At 36.3% G+C, this 19,498-nt stretch overlaps 2 protein-coding genes across 2 annotated transcripts; one reads left to right on the top strand and one right to left on the bottom strand.

Moving 5' to 3' along the window:
* Positions 1–2,124: 2,124 nt before the first annotated feature.
* Positions 2,125–13,411, bottom strand: LOC126967830 (uncharacterized). The gene is made up of 2 exons (XM_050812519.1): positions 13,340–13,411; positions 2,125–2,659 (listed from the first exon to the last, which is right to left on the bottom strand). Exon 2 carries the CDS (start codon positions 2,653–2,655, stop codon positions 2,125–2,127), a length of 531 nt encoding a protein of 176 aa, XP_050668476.1. The 5' UTR covers positions 2,656–2,659; positions 13,340–13,411.
* LOC126968085 (uncharacterized) lies at positions 6,645–14,080 on the top strand. Its single transcript, XM_050812900.1, has 4 exons — positions 6,645–6,660; positions 6,803–6,931; positions 8,066–8,337; positions 13,381–14,080. The coding sequence occupies exons 1-4, from the start codon at positions 6,645–6,647 to the stop codon at positions 13,765–13,767; spliced, it is 804 nt and encodes a 267-aa protein (XP_050668857.1). The 3' UTR covers positions 13,768–14,080.
* Positions 14,081–19,498: the final 5,418 nt, after the last annotated feature.

The raw sequence follows: 19,498 nt of genomic DNA, 5'->3' as shown, positions 1-19,498 counted from the left end.
TAGCGTGATCATTTGACAGGTTGAAAACGTTTACAGATTGTAGGTATATTGTGGGGCAATCTGGCTTCCTGCACATATTGTAAACACTGTTTTGCTCAGTATTTGGTACAATAATGGCTTCTCATTTCAGTGCATGATGATAATATGAGTTCATGCGTGGGATGATCGGTATATTAAATAAGGTGCTTCTATACGATAATATCCCAGATAATTAATGTTGTATATCAATTTTTTGGCAAGGAAAATCAATAAATCGGAAAATTCGTTATTAAACAAACTATTAAGTTGTCTTGGTAATTATAACAGCAGTTAATTAACGACCGACGGAACGGTTTTGGCCGTGGCCATGGCGATCTTCTGGTTTACCTAACTATTGCTATTGAAAGCAAGGAAGAAGGCCTGGCAGTTAGTCTTGATATAGCAAAGGCCTTCGATCGTGTATGGCACAAAGCGCTTCTGTCGAGATTTCCATCATTTAGGCTTCCCGAGAGTTTATGCAAGTGGACCAATAGCTTATTCACTGGGTGGAGTATACCTGTAAGTCCGCCCTCGAAAAATCATCGGCCAGTGTCGGAACAAACTTGTATCTTTTACCCAGTGCTCTATCTGATAATAATGTAATAACCTCTAAGGATAATCTTGTTCAATTTAACCCCCAGAAGAATTAAGTTTGGGCGTTAACTTCGACGACATTCCCCTTAGTGCCGTGACTATTACCGGACGGAATACAGGCTCTCGAAAACTTGAGCATTTATCAATTCCATGGTCATTAAATTTACTTCAAAGGAACTGAGGGTCATTATTAATAGAACGAGATACTACTTTGGCCCACATTGTAGCAATATATAAAGCGCAGGCCGGGCCACAGGAGTGTTTCCATCCTGGGTCTGGTGCACCATTCTCTTGTAATCCCCCCCCCCCCCCATATTGAAGGATTGGCGAACAGGCTTACTTCTGCAGCATATGGGGTAAAAATAACTGACATAGATACGGCGCGACTAGTTTAGTTATTTTCATAGTCTAATGTCCTACGGTATATTATGATGGGGCAGTGCAGCCGATATTAATACCATCTTTGTGCTGCAGCGAAGGCTATTCGCGCTATTTATAACCTAGATTCTAGGTCTTAAAGAATCATTAAGAGATAAATTTAAAGAAATAAACAGTTTGACTGTTGAATCTCAATATATTCTTGGTGATGTTCTTTATGTTCATACTCGTAAGCACATTAAGTAATGTGCTAGAAACTGTGACAATCATAATAATGTTAGCACGGGAAACAAACATAAACTTGTTATGCCTTCTACTCGGTAGAGTTGAGTTTATAAGTATATGTTCGACAATATGATCCCAGTAAAATATGCAAAACAAATGTGTTGCGAAATTTAAAATTGTTAAAAAAAACGTTTCTGTTCGAAAAGTTATTATAGCATAAATAATTTTCTTAATGATACCACAGACTGGGAATGTAGCGGACACCCTCAGGCTCTTTAAGTATAAATGTTTATTGTACATTGTAATCTATATTTATATAAAAAACAGACCGCTGAGTTTCTTGCGCCCGTTTTTCTCAGGTATGAGGCAGTAAACTTTGAATGGGTGGTAGTTTTACCCCCTTATTCATAATGGTCCGCTAACTTTAAACAGCCGCTTAGGAGTGTTTTTTCTCATTCTGACTTAGGTCAATAGAAGAAGACAGAGTGAGAATTAGCAATGTTTTAAGTTAGCAGACTATTATGAATAAGGGGATTAGAGTTTAGACGCAATGAGTGATTTTGAATCCTATTTTGAATAAAAATATTTGAATTTGAATCACAAGAGCGTTGCCGACTTATGAATCATTGAATAATCGTACATATGAATAATTCTAATACTGAAAAAAATAACATTTAAAATTTCGCCAAATATAAACACCAATCACGTTTAAATTACTTTATTGGTAGAATAGATTAATAATTGTAAGTACATATTTTTCTTATTAATACAAACAAATTTATAAGCAATAAATACTCACACATTAAATTCAATATTTTCATTTCTCTACAAAAAATTAGTACCTAGTTAGTAAACCAGATTTGCCATCAATCATTGTACATATTACCATCACAGTCATCACTGCTAGTTCTACAAATTATGTCTTTTACTCCACTTAGCATATCCTTCACATAAATGTACTAACCCAGAAAATAATTGTTCCGGCAGTAAGTATGTTTCATCGATTTCATTCAAATCTCTCTTTCTCCTGCCGTAGGATGCGAACTGTGTCTGCGGCCGTTTTATTCCAGCGTTGACAAAGAAGGTAGGCTGAGGGGTGACAACTGGCATGCTATTCTGTTTCGACTTTATTGCTTGAACGATTAAACAGAGCAAATAGCCACCGAAAGCTAAAAAAGCCAACGTTGTAACAGACATTGAGAAAACGTGACTAATTTTACTCTCACTATCCTTATTTTCCATTTCTTCTTCGTAATCAGTACGCTTTACAGACGGTGCACGAATAGCCATGGCTTCAGCTCCAAAGGTTTTCAAATAACTCGGAGAAGTTACTGTATAGTTGTCGCTATTGTAATTTTGTGCGGTCCCTTTTAGCGAATTCTTAAGCTGAATCAATTTCTCCACTGGTAACTCATTTAATAATTGAATTTCTGTCGACATTGATCTAGAAAAATGTGTTAGTAATAATAAAAATATATTTAACGCGGCAAGCTTTTCTTGAGAAAACATGATGTTGAATGCGTGTTCAATGCTTGTGAAAAATTATTCTGGTCTACAAAGCACGGTAGGTCATGTTTGAATACTGTTAAGTTTAGGCCTGTTGCATAACATTTCAATATCTTTTAGTAGTTCAGTACCAATATGAAGTTAATAATTAATATGTTTTACAAATTACACTTCATTGTACGATATTATATAAATAAAAGAAAGTTTAAAAGATTTGTGGAACGTATTGTCTAAGAAGATATCATCGCGTAGCGGCACAGAGTGTTTGATTTTTTTTTTCGAGAGGTATAAAATCCATTTACGTATTGAAGACCCCGAAACTCGTCGTCCGTATGTCGGGCTCGGGTGTAAATACCCCCTACCGACTAAAAACCTCCTCTGTGCTGATAGCCCTGAAGGCTTTTACAGCAAAGCCGGGCGGGGGCCTTGGAGGCCGAAAATGTAGCTCACAGGCGCGGGGCGTCTCGGAAGGAGACTCGAACCTCGGACCTCCTGCTCACTAGGCTGGATGGAGAGAAGATCACTAACGATCTAATATATCTGTTAGTCCAGTGGACTCTAGGTTTGAAGAGACTTCGCACTCGCCGTCGAGTGCGATGATATATGTATGTAAGTATGTGTGAGTGTATGTAAGTGTGTGACTATTTGTGTGTAGTGTTATTGTAGGTGTGTGATTTGTGATGTGAGTGTGAGTGGTGTTAAACGATTACAGGACGAGGACTATCTCGTCGGGCTTCTATCAAACTGTGTGAATCGTATTATGGAAATCGTCAAAAAGTGACGAGTGGCAGCGGTTTGATGTACACGGCCGCGCCTACGTCTTCGAGGGCGGTGTGGTTGGTTTGGTGTCGGTGTCGGTGATGGTGTTGGTGTCGCGTTCGCGATCGTAATATAGTCGTCCGGGTCGACTAGTAGGTGTCGAGGTCGCCTCTGTTTGTTCAGACTGTTTTATAAAGGAGTGTAATCACATGCCTCCCTCACCAAGATATTAGGTCCTTACATATGAAATTGGCGTATTTCGTACTGGCCACTTTAATCACGATGTTCTCCTCTTTGGTAAGAAATTCCAAATTCAAATTTGTACAGCTATTTACTCATGTATTTGTGCTTTGATGACCGTCATTCATTTGTTTTTTTCTTTTGTTTTTTTTTGTATGCGTCACTCATTTTACAAAATGGAGAAGTTAAAGTATCGCATTATTTACGAGTACGAGTTCCGCCGTGGCACTAGTGCTGCGGAAACGACTCGAAGGGTGAATGATGTGTATGGCGGTCATGTTGCAAAAGAAAACACAGTTCATTTTTGGTTCCAACGTTTTCGTTCTGGAAAGTTCGACCTGCAGAACAAGCCCCGTGGACGGCCTGAGACCCAAGTTGATAATGAAGTATTGAAGGCTATTGTGGAAGCGGATCCATCGCAATCGGTGTTAGTGATAAAACTGTTTTAATTCACTAGAAGCAAATTGGGAAGATTAAAAAGCTTGAAAGGTGGGTACCTCACGAATTGACTGAAGCAAACCGGCAAACGCGCGTCGACTGCTGCGTTACATTACTGAACCGGCACATTACCTGTGATGAAAAACATGGACCCATGGACCATGGACAAAATATAGAAATTCTTACGTAACCAGATTTAATGTTGCCAAAAACGCCAGTGACTTGTACGCTCATTTGTTATCCCACATTATAGTCAAAGTCAAATAAATTTTATTCAAATAGGCTTAAGCTAAGCGCTTCTGAATCGCCATATAAAATATTTAAATAATTTGAATTACTGACTACCAAATGTTGGGGAAAGTAGAGTAGAATATAAAACAACAGTTGCAAGTATTTTTTATTTAAAAATGTCCGTCAGGGAAGCTACCCATTGAACTTCGGTTGCCACGTTTTGTTTGCGCAGATAGGTAATGCAGCTGGGTTGATCATGTAGTGAATAGAGTGCCATCGCGTGTTTTTGCCCCATATCTTTATATATATATATATATATATATATATATATATATATTTCTTGTGTGCATGTGTATGTCACTGAACTCCTCCTAGACGGCTGGACCGAGTTTGATGAAATTTTTTGTGTGAGTTCAAGGGGATTCGAGGATGGTTTAGATTCACAATTGAACTACCTCCTAAACGGCTGGACCGATTTTGATGATATTTTTGTGTTTTCCAGTGAATTTGAGATTGGTGTGTGTCTTCAGGTGGATTCGAGAATGGTTTAGATTCACAATTAAACTACCTATTAAACGGCTGGACCGATTTTGATGATTTATTCGTTTGTTTCAATGAATTTGAGATTGGTTTAGATTCTCAATTCCGTCCATATAATATAATTCTCCTGCTCATGTGTATGTTAGTGAACTCCTCCTAACGGCTGGACCGATTTTTCAAATTTAAGACGTGTGTACAGGACAACGTCTGTTGGGTCCACTAGTTTTTATATATAAAGATTTTATCCACGCTTCGGTTGGAATCTGTACCAGAACGAGGCTAGGCCATTACCATCCTTTATTATGAGCGTTTTGTACTACTTTTTAAAGATCATAATTTCGGTTTGGTTAATGCTGAAATGTTCACGATAACTTGATTGATCATGCATATAAATAATGTAAAGTAACTTTTCTTCCAGCCTTTGCGAAGCCTATGTACAAAAGTGTAGCTTGGTCGTTTTATGTACGTGAATCGTGGATCTACGTGCCATAAAATTTCAATCAAAACAGAATACTTAGTTAGGGGAAATCGCCATAATATGATATGTACTAATGGATGATATGTTTTTTTATTGTTCTTCGATTGACACAACTGTTTTTCATTTTGGCACGCAGTTTGAGTTGCACCTGTAGGGAATTGAGATTAAATACAGTGTTGTTTTAATTAGAACATAATATTTTAAAGTGTGCCTTGCTAATGTCATAATGGACAAAGACATCAAACAAAGAGTTTGTCTTAAATTTTGTATCACCAATGGAATTGGTGATACTTACAAAGCGATCAGAAGCGGTAGAGTTGGAAGATTTGGTTCGACTGAAGTTAATGTAAAAGTTAAGGAAGTAATAGTTACTGAATAGACGCTGAACTGTCTCCCCTTATTCATAATGGTCCGCTAATTTTAAACAGCCGCTTAGGAGTGTTTATTTCTCATTCAGACTTAGGTAAATAGAAGAAGACAGAGTGAGAATTAGCAATGCTTTAAGTAAGCAGACTATTATGAATAAAGGGGTCTGTGTTTCACCAGTCGATCCGTATCATTTTAAATAATCACTTGGGTATTGAATCATTGTTTTCCTGTGAGATCGAATCAGAAATAAGGAGATCCGTAGCAGAACCAAATTCACCGTCATAACCTAAATGATTGCAAAACTGAAGTCGCAGTGGGAAGCGCACATAGTTTGACGGACAGATGACCGACCGGTGGGGCAGTGAAGTCCTTGAATGGCGACGACGTACAGGAAGACGAAGAGTTGGTAGGTCCCCCCAAGATGGACCGACGATGTGCTCAGGATCGCCGGAGTACAGATGAAGGCGAAAAATAAATTTGAACGAATAACTAACATTTTGTGTGTTATTGATCTAGTACCGGTTCTTTTTCGACAGAGTTTACTTTAGACTGCGCCCTGTGTCTAGCACAAATCTAACTCATCTGTGTGTATGTGGTTTGCCTTTTTATCTGACAGAAATTACTTGAGCACGGATGACGCCTTAGGACAATGTCAGTAATAAGCCTATTAATTCTCAACACGTTTATCTATTTACAACTAAATATACAACGATTCGATAGACGAAGGGGAATCGTAAACTCACAACTGAAGTCGAATTACGAACTGATTAACGCCATCTAGTAACCTGACAAGACAACGTTTTGGATTTATTTCTTTTGGTTGCAATAATATTTGATATTATGTTTACGATAAAATAAAATCTTTGAAATGTGTTACAAAATAGGTACTACACAATAAGAAACTAGCACAGCCTGTATAGTTTTGTGACATGTTATGGTCGACTGCTAAAGATACGCTGTCGCGATTATCTTTGTAACCGAAGCGTGCCCACAGACATCTTACATTTCACTGTAATGCGACGCACTCTCCCAAGATGGCGTGCTTTTTGATATTGCTTCTTGTATTTCAAATTGTATCAGGCAGCGAAGCCCCCAAACGGGATGCTGTTCTTGATCACATTAATAATGGAGCGAAATTTGTTCAAGATTTCCTTGGTAAGCGAACTATTTTATTTTGATACTGTTAAAAGTTCAAAGTACACTAGGTTTTAAAAGATAATGATTGTTAGTTAAAAGTTAGTAGATATTAATATTTTTTCTTTTTTTTTTATTTAATTTTGTTTCTGCATAAGAGTTCTCGTGAAAATTTAGTAAAATTTTATTTAAAATTAAATAATTATTAATATAACTCGTAGAACCTTTTCGGAAAGTCACTTAAAAAGTAGTCAGATATTGATTAATTTCAATAAAATTAATTTTGTAAACACGATGTTAAAAATTAAATCAAACTTGTATTACTTTTAAGAATCGCAAGGAAGAAGCCTGGAAGAGTTTCTTGCGCCGTTTCTTCTCTCTCAGAGGCCAAAGCGCCAATTGTTTCCGAAGAGGAAGTAGTGATCTAACAGTCGTCACAAAATCTAATGCAATCAATTTTAGGAGAAAAATACTTTTAGGACTTCTAAAAAGAAATTAATCTTACTATATTGTTTTAGTCTGTCTGTCTTACAAAGCCTGTGTCCAGTGTGAAGTTTTGCAACAATTTGAGGATATAATATAATACAGATAAATTTGTACGTGTTTAGTTTTGTTAATGAGAAAAGTTCCGAAACAAACAAGACGTTCCCTGATGGTAAATGATACGCCCTGCCCATTAAGATGTAGAGCCACTCAGGGTAAAAAAAAAACAAACTCTGAGAGGCATTGCGTTTGCGCTCGTCAGTTGTTTCACTAGCAACGGCACCCTTTAAACCGAGATACTATGGAACAAAGCCTCTCTGAGAAAACTGTTAAATAGATGAATGTTTCTTATATTAGTAGATTAGAGTGGATAATATGGTCAAATAAGCTAGAAGTATGTTTTTAGATACATTAAAATCTATTTTCTTCGAAGCTTTGTAGCTTTGCATTTTAAGTTCGTGATACCGTTAAGAGTAAAGTTATTCCAAGCTTAAAATTATTGTCACACACAATTACATTACAGGAAGAAGTAATTTTAACCTAGGAGTAACTTTACACAGCGTAATTAATAAGATAGAGTAGGTGTCATTACGAGCTTATAAAATTCCTTGTTGCTTCGTAATCTATTACGAAAAACTGATATAATAAATACATATTTGTATTTGCCTCCAGGAACCGACTCAATTGCCCTAAAGGTCGCAAATTTTGTTGTGCGAGCATTTCAAACTGGAAATATTGCGGGGACAAAAGCTGAACATGATCCATCATCAGCTGAATCACCATTATCACCAGGACACGATCATTTTCAAGACAAAGCACCGAATTACAATATCAATGAGAAACCATCATTTTCTTTATGGCGACAATTAATAAAAGTATTGGGCTTGCAGTCGAACCAAATAAGTGCTGTTGCAGTCAATGCTCTTATTTTACTGGCTCAAATGGTAAGACTTACTTACGTTTATACATAAAATAAGTTACCTAGCCGCTGCTAAAAGGGGTTGCCCTGTCGAGGTCTGAAAGTCAGTTTTTTTATTTAGAGAACTTGGATCGAATGTAAATAGTTAGTATAATAAGCGGAGCCAACCTTTTCTTTTTTTATTTTAGAGGGGACAAACTGGCAAGTGAATCGCCTAATGGAAAGTTTAAATAAAATAGCGCCCCGTGGACATCCGCAATACCGCTCCCAATAGAATCCGCAGTGGCCAAGGGATGCGTTGTTGCATGTTGGTCATTGAAATGGTAGTTTGCTTATAGACTTCAAGGTCTCTAAATCTAGCATAACATTTAGAGAAAGCGGGGCTGAAAATGCTGGGAGAAAATTGTGCCGACGCGAATATCTCCAAAACAGAAAGTGATATGCGATCGTATTATGTCACGTAATGCCTTACACGATTTTTTTTCTATGGACGAGGAGAATAATTAAGCAAATTACGGGTCACGTGATGGTATGTAATGACCGCGGCCCATGCTCGCTTTTAATAATAGAGGAATCTTAAGAGCGTTGCCAACCTTACAAAGAATCGAATAAAAGTAAATATGAATTCGAAACACCAGTCAGAATATCTAATAAGAAAAAAATTATATACTTCATCTTCTTCAGCATCTCACTCATTTGAGACAAGATACACAATATTTCAGAGGTTCAGTTACAGAAGAATTATAAGGTATTGGTGATCAATTTCAACAAGGATGATAATTATAACAGCGTCTCATTGGGAGACTTTTTTTGCACAGGATGCCAGTTAGGAGCGTATACTGCACCGGTTTTTCTGCTGTTAAACAATAATGTACGAGCATTATTGTGTTTCAGTGTAAAGTCTGCCGTAGATATTGAAATTACTGGGCTATGGGACTTACCATCTTAAGCCTCAAAGACGATTGCAATTTTGGTTCAATCAAGAATCCTGAGGGGCACTGATTTATAATAGGCTATCTGTAATTTATCATCAAGTGAACGTTTTGCTCGTCTCGTCAACTTTTTTTTTTATAAAAATAAGGGACGAAATGAGCAGGCCGTTCAGCTGATGGTAATTGATACGCCCTGCCCATAACAATGCAGTGCCGCTCGGGATGCTTGAAAAACCGAAAATTTTGAGCGGCACAACAATTGCGCTCGTCACCTTGAGACATAGGATGTTAAGTCTCATCTGCCCAGTAATTTCACTAGCTACGGCGCTGTTCAAATCGAAAGACAGTAATGTTTACACATTACTGCTTCACGGCAGAAATAGGCGCCGATGTGGTTTCTATAATCTAGCCGGCATGCTATGCAAAAGAGCCCCCCACTGGTTATTTTTTCAACTTTTTGCCTCAACTTTTCTCAATAAAAAAGTTTGAGATATTTCACTTCTTATTAGAAGTATATTCCAAGAGTTATGTTTCATACCTAGACTAAAACTTTTACTATTAGCACAGAGTAAAGAGTCTATTAGGCCCCATTCGCATGAGAGTTTAACAAGTTAACTAACATTAATAGTATTTAACTCGGATAGATAATATCACACGGCAAGTCATTTAATTAGAGCGAAAATAATATTATGCTGCTTTCCAATAGAACTGAGGCCCTTTCATTTGGATATACTTATCTTGACCTGAATCCGTACTTTTTTGCTCTTTAATAGACATTGGCTAAATATTTAATTACTTTCTATGCGTGCTTTAAATTTTCTTTTAAAATATAGATAAGATGACATGTAAACAATAAGAGAGCTTACCTATTAATTTCTCTCGTTGTTTGTACGTGTTTGTAATTATAAAAAAAATATTTACTCATTGAAATAATAAACTCAATTGCAAAATAAAATGGACGGTTTAAATTTTTATATTTGTAAGTCTTGATACCAATTATTTAGCGGTCTATAAAATGGTTGATAGAACGATAACAGCGAGCAAAATTATAGCGCTACTTAAGTAAGAGTGTAGTCAATGTTATGTGTCCAAGAGGCTAAATGTGAGTCCTTCGACTGTCCAGAGGACTTGGCAACGATATCAAGAGACTGGCTCCGTCAGTAGAAGGCGTGGGTCTAGAAGCAAAACAATGCACAGAAGCTCGCGAAGACTGCTTCCTGGTGAACCAGAAATCGCAAATCTTCTTAAGTCGACCACAAAATAACTCTAGAGGAAGTGAGAGGTGTGCAAACCAGCTTATGGACTACCAGGAGGAGGCTTCTCGGTGCCAATATAAACAGTCGCCTGTGGCCCTTAATTACTCCGCGAGCACAGAGATGCTAGACTTAGCTTCACTCAAAATTATACGACGTGGACTCAAGAGGACTGGTGTAGACGATTATTCTCGGATGAAGCCAGAATATCACTATATTGATGAGGACACGACGTCAGCGAGTACTGCGAAGGCAAGGGGAACGTTTCGCAGAAGTTTGCTTTGAAGAAATAAGCCCTTATGGTGGAGGCTCAGTTATGTTTTAGACAACGATTAATGTATTGGACCGTACGGAGTTGTCTTCATAGAAAACAGCACTTTGAATGCACACGGGTACATAGAAATCTTAATTCGCGCTCACCATTCTGACGATGTGGAAGTGTATATTCAAGAGGTAGGAATTCGTCGTTTGGATTGGCCAGCTCGAAGTCCCGACCTCAGTCCCATAGAGCACATTTGGGATGTTATAAAACGAAGAGTAGGATCGGTGCAGCCCGCTCCGCAAAATATAAGGAAGTTAGGAATGTAATTGCTGCGCGGTGGGAGCGTATTCCACTAGAATTCCCGGACGAATACAAGCTGTCAATTTAGCATGGGGGGGGGGGGGGAGGGAAAACTAAACTTTACTTTTTATTTTCATGTTAAAATAAACTTGAGTTTTTAGCCTGCTTTTTATCTTATGAACAGATACGCTTTTACTAGCTTTTTTTAGACTCCGTGTCATTTTTTCATTAGTTCACAGAAAATATATTTTGTTTATTTATTTTAAGTATTATGATGATACAAACTACATAGAATTATGAAATAATCTGAAGCTGATGGCATCTTTTTTGGTGGTGGAAAACACTGGTGAAAAAGATTATTTACCTAGGTGCCCGTTTTTTTTTGCAAAAGAGTGTAAATATGGCACCGTTGAGCACTCACCGAGCCAACTACTAACCGCGTGGCAAATTAAATACGAGTAGTTATATCTAGCCGGCATGCTATGCAAAAGAGCCCCCCACTGGTTATTTTTTCAACTTTTTGCCTCAACTTTTCTCAATAAAAAAGTTTGAGATATTTCACTTCCTTTTAGAAGTACATTCCAAGAGTTATGTTTCATACCTAGACTAAAACTTTTACTATTTGCACAGAGTAAAGAGTCTATTAGGCCCCATTCGCATGTGAGTTTAACAAGTTAACTAACATTAATAGTATTTAACTCGGATAGATAATATCACACGGCAAGTCATTTAATTAGAGCGAAAATAATATTATGCTGCTTTCCAATAGAACTGAGGCCCTTTCATTTGGATATACTTATCTTGACCTGAATCCGTACTTTTTTGCTCTTTAATAGACATTGGCTAAATATTTAATTACTTTCTATGCGTGCTTTAAATTTTCTTTTAAAATATAGATAAGATGACATGTAAACAATAAGAGAGCTTACCTATTAATTTCTCTCGTTGTTTGTACGTGTTTGTAATTATAAAAAAAATATTTACTCATTGAAATAATAAACTCAATTGCAAAATAAAATGGACGGTTTAAATTTTTATATTTGTAAGTCTTGATACCAATTATTTAGCGGTCTATAAAATGGTTGATAGAACGATAACAGCGAGCAAAATTATAGCGCTACTTAAGTAAGAGTGTAGTCAATGTTATGTGTCCAAGAGGCTAAATGTGAGTCCTTCGACTGTCCAGAGGACTTGGCAACGATATCAAGAGACTGGCTCCGTCAGTAGAAGGCGTGGGTCTAGAAGCAAAACAATGCACAGAAGCTCGCGAAGACTGCTTCCTGGTGAACCAGAAATCGCAAATCTTCTTAAGTCGACCTCAAAATAACTCTAGAGGAAGTGAGAGGTGTGCAAACCAGCTTATGGACTACCAGGAGGAGGCTTCTCGGTGCCAATATAAACAGTCGCCTGTGGCCCTTAATTACTCCGCGAGCACAGAGATGCTAGACTTAGCTTCACTCAAAATTATACGACGTGGACTCAAGAGGACTGGTGTAGACGATTATTCTCGGATGAAGCCAGAATATCACTATATTGATGAGGACACGACGTCAGCGAGTACTGCGAAGGCAAGGGGAACGTTTCGCAGAAGTTTGCTTTGAAGAAATAAGCCCTTATGGTGGAGGCTCAGTTATGTTTTAGACAACGATTAATGTATTGGACCGTACGGAGTTGTCTTCATAGAAAACAGCACTTTGAATGCACACGGGTACAAAATATATTTTGTTTATTTATTTTAAGTATTATGATGATACAAACTACATAGAATTATGAAATAATCTGAAGCTGATGGCATCTTTTTTGGTGGTGGAAAACACTGGTGAAAAAGATTATTTACCTAGGTGCCCGTTTTTTTTTTGCAAAAGAGTGTAAATATGGCACCGTTGAGCACTCACCAAGCCAACTACTAACCGCGTGGCAAATTAAATACGAGTATGTAGTATATTCTTTGCTATGGTTCTGAAGCCTGCCTGTGTAACTATAATGCGGCCGTAAACATTGTTTCAACTAAAACACTTTTTAAAGTATTGGAAAAGAAATAACTTAACAAGTACGTATGTGTTATATCATGTTCTTGGTGATTTTGTTTTTTTGAATCGCACTTGACGGGATTTTTGGTGATTTTTTTACAGACTCAGCGGGTTTTTATACCTAATAATAGATGGGTGTGATTACCTATCAACGAGTGTAACCCCTTGAAGTCAATTATTAGTTGATACCTTTGTTCCTGATTAATTTATCATTATACCATATTAACAATATTGACAAAATATACCTTACCCATTTATGTTCTGATATTAAAAAACGTTCTTTATTTACAGATAGCAACAATTTTATCCGGCCCAAAACGACAGACTGCCCACCGCAATGATGACTTGCAAACGTGGATACTAAATAAGAACTCGAGGAGACTACAGGATATTATTGCCACTGCTAAAAATGAATCTTTACCTGAACACATCGAACAAATTATTGATGATAACGAAGACACCAGCTGTATCCGTTTATTAATATGTAAAATTACCCCATTTGTCAACAATATGCAGAAAGCTGTATTTAGAAAGGATTTTAATGATGAAAATATAAATGATTCTAAAGAAAAACATGGCGCCAGTCTTCTTTATCGCCATCTACCGTCTGAAGAGGAAATTAGTAGCAAGGGTGAGATCTGTGAACGAAGGTACAAGGATTGCGATCTTAATGAATGAGAACTTAAATTTAATATTTGAACAAACAAGTTCAAATATTTATTATCTGCGTCTTGATTCTTGTATTAAAATTATAAAAGATAATAAATCATGAAATTGTTACAGTTTAACCTATAGTTTGCGCATATCAAGAATCGAACGAACAATTTAATAATTAAATAAGTAGATAAGCTTTTTTATTTTTAATAATATAATTATCTAATCTAAATCGGTCTCTGCTATGGGAGTTGGGCTTGCGATACAAGGATATAGAAAGAAGAAAACGAGTTGCATATATTTAGCAGTAAATTAAGGTGAATATAGCGATTCGATCCAAAACTGTAATTCATTAATGATACCCAAAGTTAGTTTATGTATAATGTTATTAAAGGTTTTTCAAAATTAGTCTAAAATTTATATTATTTCGAAATGTATAATATGAGTTATAAGGGCTAGCCATAAACTGTTCTCTTCCAAGCGAACTAATAAATAATAGTTCATGGATAATAATAATGTTGATTACCTGGAGTTTTGTGAGTCCTGTTTTCCACTCCAAACCTTGAAAGCACGTAACGGTGACAGGAGCAGTGACGGAATCTGCTGAAATCTAAACATTGGGTGCTGCATGAACCTAAGTAACATAAGTGTTGTCCAGGCGCCTTATAGATTTGACACATGATCCAAAGTATCGCAGGTTGTCAAACTTAAGGTATCTTACCTGTTCCAGAGAATAAATATAGTAGAGTTCCAGTATGTTCCAGACAAGTATTGAGGTTACCTTCTGTGGCATTAGATCGGTTTGTTATTTAAAATTTGAAAGATTGTTAATATTGTAGTATAGTATGATATTATATTATTACGGCACACAGACGTGGTCAATATTGGCGTGATGAGAAAGCTTATGGTCGGTCAGAATGCAATCCTCGGAGTCTCCCTGCAAGATAGAATCAGAAATGAGGATCTATAGGTGAACCAAAATCACCGATAAAGCCCAAATTAATTACAAATCTGAAGTGGCAGTGGGCAGGGCACATAGCTCGACGGACAGATGGGCGGTGGGGAAGTAAAGTCTTCGAATGGCGACCACGTACCGGAAGACGCAGTGTTGGAAGGCCCAACACTGCGTTGGGTATACAAGGTAGACCGCTGATCTGGTCAAGATCGCTGGAATCATTACATCATCCATGATCAAGCGTATTTTGTGTCTTTTTATGTTATAAGACAGTGACAATTTGAATACGACAAAAATTGAAATAAACCGGATCACGGACTGCGTATTCATGGAACAGTTCTGACAACAGTTCACAGATAGAATACAAACACTATTAAAGACCTCTTCTGTTTTAAACTTTCGAATTTCACGCAGTCTAGTGTGCGGCGCGGAAATAATGTATGTAAATAGGTGTTGGTAGTTGGGAGTTGCATAACGGAGACCAATGACCACCGGGCCAATATTATTACATCGCTATTTACTTTTTGAACTGATATTACGTCTATTTGCGAGACAGCAAGGAGTAACTTAAGCTAAAAGAATATGTAAAGTGGTCCTGTAGATGAATGGAAGACTGAAGCTTCACATTTGCAAATCCAATTTTCTTTTTTGCAAATGCTTCTATCTCCTCCTCAAAATTTGTAACATTAGCAGAGCTTAATTCCAATGGCTTCCATAGTATTTAATGCAAATTATCTTTACGAATACATTATTGAACATACGTGCAATTTAACTTTACAAGGGGGGAAACTTCCCATCATACCCCTGTACCCACTTTGTTGCTTTACTTTTTACAGATCTAGCTAGCTTCCTTTTTCGCAAATGTATTTATTATCTCATCGAAATTTGCTAACGATAAAGTTATTTCCGATCCGGTACAACACAGCGCAGCTAATTATAAACTTATTAATTTGTAATAGAATCCTCTGAGAAATTCGTCTCATTGGCTAATATTACGTAAGGCCTAGAAAAGAAATATTAATATGTTTTTCTTTTGCAATATTGTAAAGAATACTGCGGCTATTGGGTATTTAATTAATTGAGTTTAAAAAACAACAAATGCAAAGATTTTGTATAAAGTATATTAATAACTAGCTTACAACTTAGCATTAAAACCTCATATTTATGCTCAAATATTACAATGGTTGTTGATAAAAACATTTTTTATCAACAATCGCTGCTCCTTAATTCTTAATTCTGAGTGCAAAAATAAAAAAAAATTGCGCTGTGTTTTTCAAACATTATATCATCATTTAGAATTTGAAAGATTTTATTTATAAAGGTCAGTTAGACGTGGAAATATCTAGCGTTCCAACATAGTGAACCCGATCTTGTAGGTTATAAGGTATCTAACATCATATAGCCCTAACGTTGACACGTAAATATGAATATTATTGGTTAACCATATTACACAAGAAAATATTGTGTTGATACCTAAGCATTGCTGAAGAATGGGATTTGTTACTTAGAGTTGTATTGTCTAAAGAATAACCTTTGTACAAATCTATTGTAGTGTTCACACAATAGTCAATAGTTACCACAAACCTATACTAGGAGTAACAAAAAGCTCACATTATTGGTAAGTCTGTATTGTTTACAATGGCATTCGTATTTACAAAAAAGGCTCGGCGCAGAACTTGTGTCATTAAAAGGGGAAGAAGTGAAAAAGTCAAACATAGGGCCTGTTTAGCGTCAAGGGGTCTGCTTGCGTACATCGACAGTAATTAATCCTCAAAATCCGTTCTTAATTATTTATTGTTCATAGGCACTTCATCATCATCAGACCCAACGCTGCCCTCAACCAACCTATTCCGGCGATCTTGACCAAATCGTCGGTCCATCTTGTGGTGACTACCAACACTACGTTTTCCGTAGGCATAGGCTGGCCCTAATCGACGAAATCCATAGCTTTTTAACTCTACAATGAGAATTGTAATCGTTCGGCATAGATAGATTTTTGTAGCATACACACATAGGTATCTAGACCAGTATGATAAGAGAAATAAATTATATTTTGTTTAATTTGAATGATTGTTTGAGGAAAGAACTCAAAAAATACGTAGTTAGCAGATTTTAAAAAGATTGTCACCTATTGACGTAACTGGTTGCAATGCCTAAAAAAATGTTTAGTCAAACCCTTTTTTTGGAGCGGAGGAATATAAATTTACGTATTAAAGATGGGGCCCACATTTCGCGGACACCCTACCGACGAAAATTTATGCTGTTAGCCCTACAGGCTTTTACAGCGACATAGGACGTGTCAGTCGCGGGGCGTCTCGGAGGACTCGAACCTTTGACAGGTGTTTTTTTTAATGAAAATAAGGGACGAGACGAGCAGGACGTTCAGCTGATAGTAATTGAAACGACATGCCCATAACAATGCAGTGCCGCTCACGATTTTTGCAAAACCCAAAAATTCTGAGCGGCGACATAAGATGTTAAGTCTCATTTGCCCAGTTATTTCTCTAGCTACGGCGCCTTTCAGACCGAAACACAATAATGCTTACACATTCTTGCGTCACGGCAGAAATAGACGCCGTTGGGTACCCATAATGTAGCCGGCATCCTGATCTGGTGTTATTAACTAATAAACATAACATTTTATGTGTCAAAATTGACGAGAGCAATTACGATGGCGCTCAGAATTTTGGGTTCAATTAGGAATCCTGACTGGGACTTGTGTTGGAACTGTATTGTAATGAGTAGGTCTGAATATCATTTACCATAAGGTATTACTAAGGTTACATAATATATTGCTTGTCTTGTCACATTTTCTCATAAAAATTTAACTTATCATTAAACCCAAATTTATCCTACTTTTATGAATTATTAACGTCTATTGCAAAAACTATTTAAGATTGGTAAAATATTGTGTATCTCAATTTGGGAACAGAAGCAAAGCGAATGTGGGTCATCAAACATAAAACAGTACAGATAAATAAAGGTATGGCAGTATGTTGGTAGTGGAAAAGACATCAACGAGAGACATACCGTTATCATTATTTAGGTTTTCTTATTGAATAATATTATGTACCTGCTATTATAATATTCTGAATTCTTGTTCTTATATTTGAGTAACTGTTCTGAGCAATTGGCACAGTAGGTACGAGCGGCGATTAGGTGCTATTTTGCGAAAATCCATAGTTATCTAAATGTTATAAATAAATTGTTAACTTCGATAAGTTTTGTTAGTCTATATGAATAAACCATGTTTAAATAATTAATAAGTGATCGTTTTATCCATGTTTACAATTCGAGCAAAGCATAAGCAGTGTTCAAGACCTTGCTATAACAGTTCCAAAGAAGCCCGAGAAATGTTCAGTCTCATTTGGTTTTGTGCATAAGTACCTTACCATTCTAGGAACCCAGCACGTAGAACTATTTTCGTTCCTTAGCGTTCGTGTAAAATCCTATGCACTGTACCAACAAAAAGGAGAATGGGACTTTTGGGCCTGATGGTTAACAAGTTGAAATATACTTTAAAAAAAAAAGGGTATATTTTTCTGATGTAAAATACAAAAAACTAGCTCATTTTGCAATATACAAACCGAAAAAACATTAAAATAAAGAAAATCGATTAAAATGACTGAATCGAATGAATATTTAATCGATTAAAATAACATTAAGATCCAGTTGTTTTATTTCAATAATATTAGTAAGGTGCATAGTTTATGCTCGAATTATTATTATGAAAAAAAAATATTATTTTCTCAGGAAAAAAACAGAACTGAGCAATTATTTTATTATCAATAAATCGATTAACATAAAAAATCAATATTAATGAAGTCCTTGTTCCTCAACGCTAACTTCACTTTGACAATGACAGTCTGACATATCATTTCGTTTCTTCGTCATTGTCACTTCGTTTCTTGTTGTATTCGTTGAGTTACCAACTTGTTAGCTACCTACCCAAATGAATTCCAAGGAAAGTAATAATTTGTCTCTAGCAGTCTGTTCATGTATGAACTAATGAGTATATATTATTCTTATCCGAGCAAATAAAACTATCTTTTGCTAAAGCAAGCTAAAGGTATACTATATTATATTATCTAATTACCAATTGTCTTGTATTATAATGCAAAAAAAATGTTGTTACATTAGTAGATAGGTATACGTAGATAAGTAGGTATTTTTTATCTAAAACAGAAAACAAGGTTCGTACCCATCTAATATAAGTATGTGATAAATCCTTAGCAGCTAGGTATTTAATAAATCTAGAATAGATGAGCTGTCAACATATAGTTTAAGACATAACCTCATTTTTATATCTTCGATTACTCAGCTCCTAGATTGACAAATCTTGCAAAATTTTCAATTATGGATTATTAAAATGTTATCTTTTAAATGGTGCTACTTTCATCTTGTTATCACTTGGGCCCAGGAATGTATGGAAGCGTTTAAATCTCCTTTTTGTTTCATATTGTGTGACTCGACGATCCAATAAAACAATCTCTCGATGTTTTTTTAACCATATCTTCTGTCACTGCCATTGATGAGCGACCCGAGGGTCATCTTTATTGGTTCTTCCACATTCCAAATAGAAAACATTCGGCGCGCCAACTTGCAAATGTAAAAAATGGGTGGACCTAAACTATCCTGCAAGTCTTTATTAACTTGTTTCGTACTGAAATTTATAAAAATACAAATACTTACTTAATAACCGCATTCTTTTTTATTTAACCAATCAATATTCCAGCGTTACCAGCCAGTTTTAACTTTTTTGATTCCAAGGAGTTTGCATTTGATTCTCACACACGTCCT

Source organism: Leptidea sinapis, chromosome 14 (assembly GCF_905404315.1).
Source record: "Leptidea sinapis chromosome 14, ilLepSina1.1, whole genome shotgun sequence".
Taxonomy (NCBI): Eukaryota; Metazoa; Arthropoda; class Insecta; order Lepidoptera; family Pieridae; genus Leptidea; species Leptidea sinapis.
Note: the sequence above shows the minus strand (reverse complement) of the source record. Positions and strands in the feature narration are given on the sequence as shown.

What these genes read in the sequence shown, in the direction of transcription:
- LOC126967830 (XM_050812519.1), bottom strand. Translation starts at nt 2,655, where the DNA reads ATGTCGACAGAAATTCAATTATTAAATGAGTTACCAGTGGAGAAATTG.
- LOC126968085 (XM_050812900.1), top strand. An exon ending in ATTTGTTCAAGATTTCCTTG is followed by an intron (nt 6,932 to 8,065) that starts GTAAGCGAACTA and finishes ATTTGCCTCCAG; the next exon opens with GAACCGACTCAATTGCCCTA. An exon ending in TTATTTTACTGGCTCAAATG is followed by an intron (nt 8,338 to 13,380) that starts GTAAGACTTACT and finishes CTTTATTTACAG; the next exon opens with ATAGCAACAATTTTATCCGG.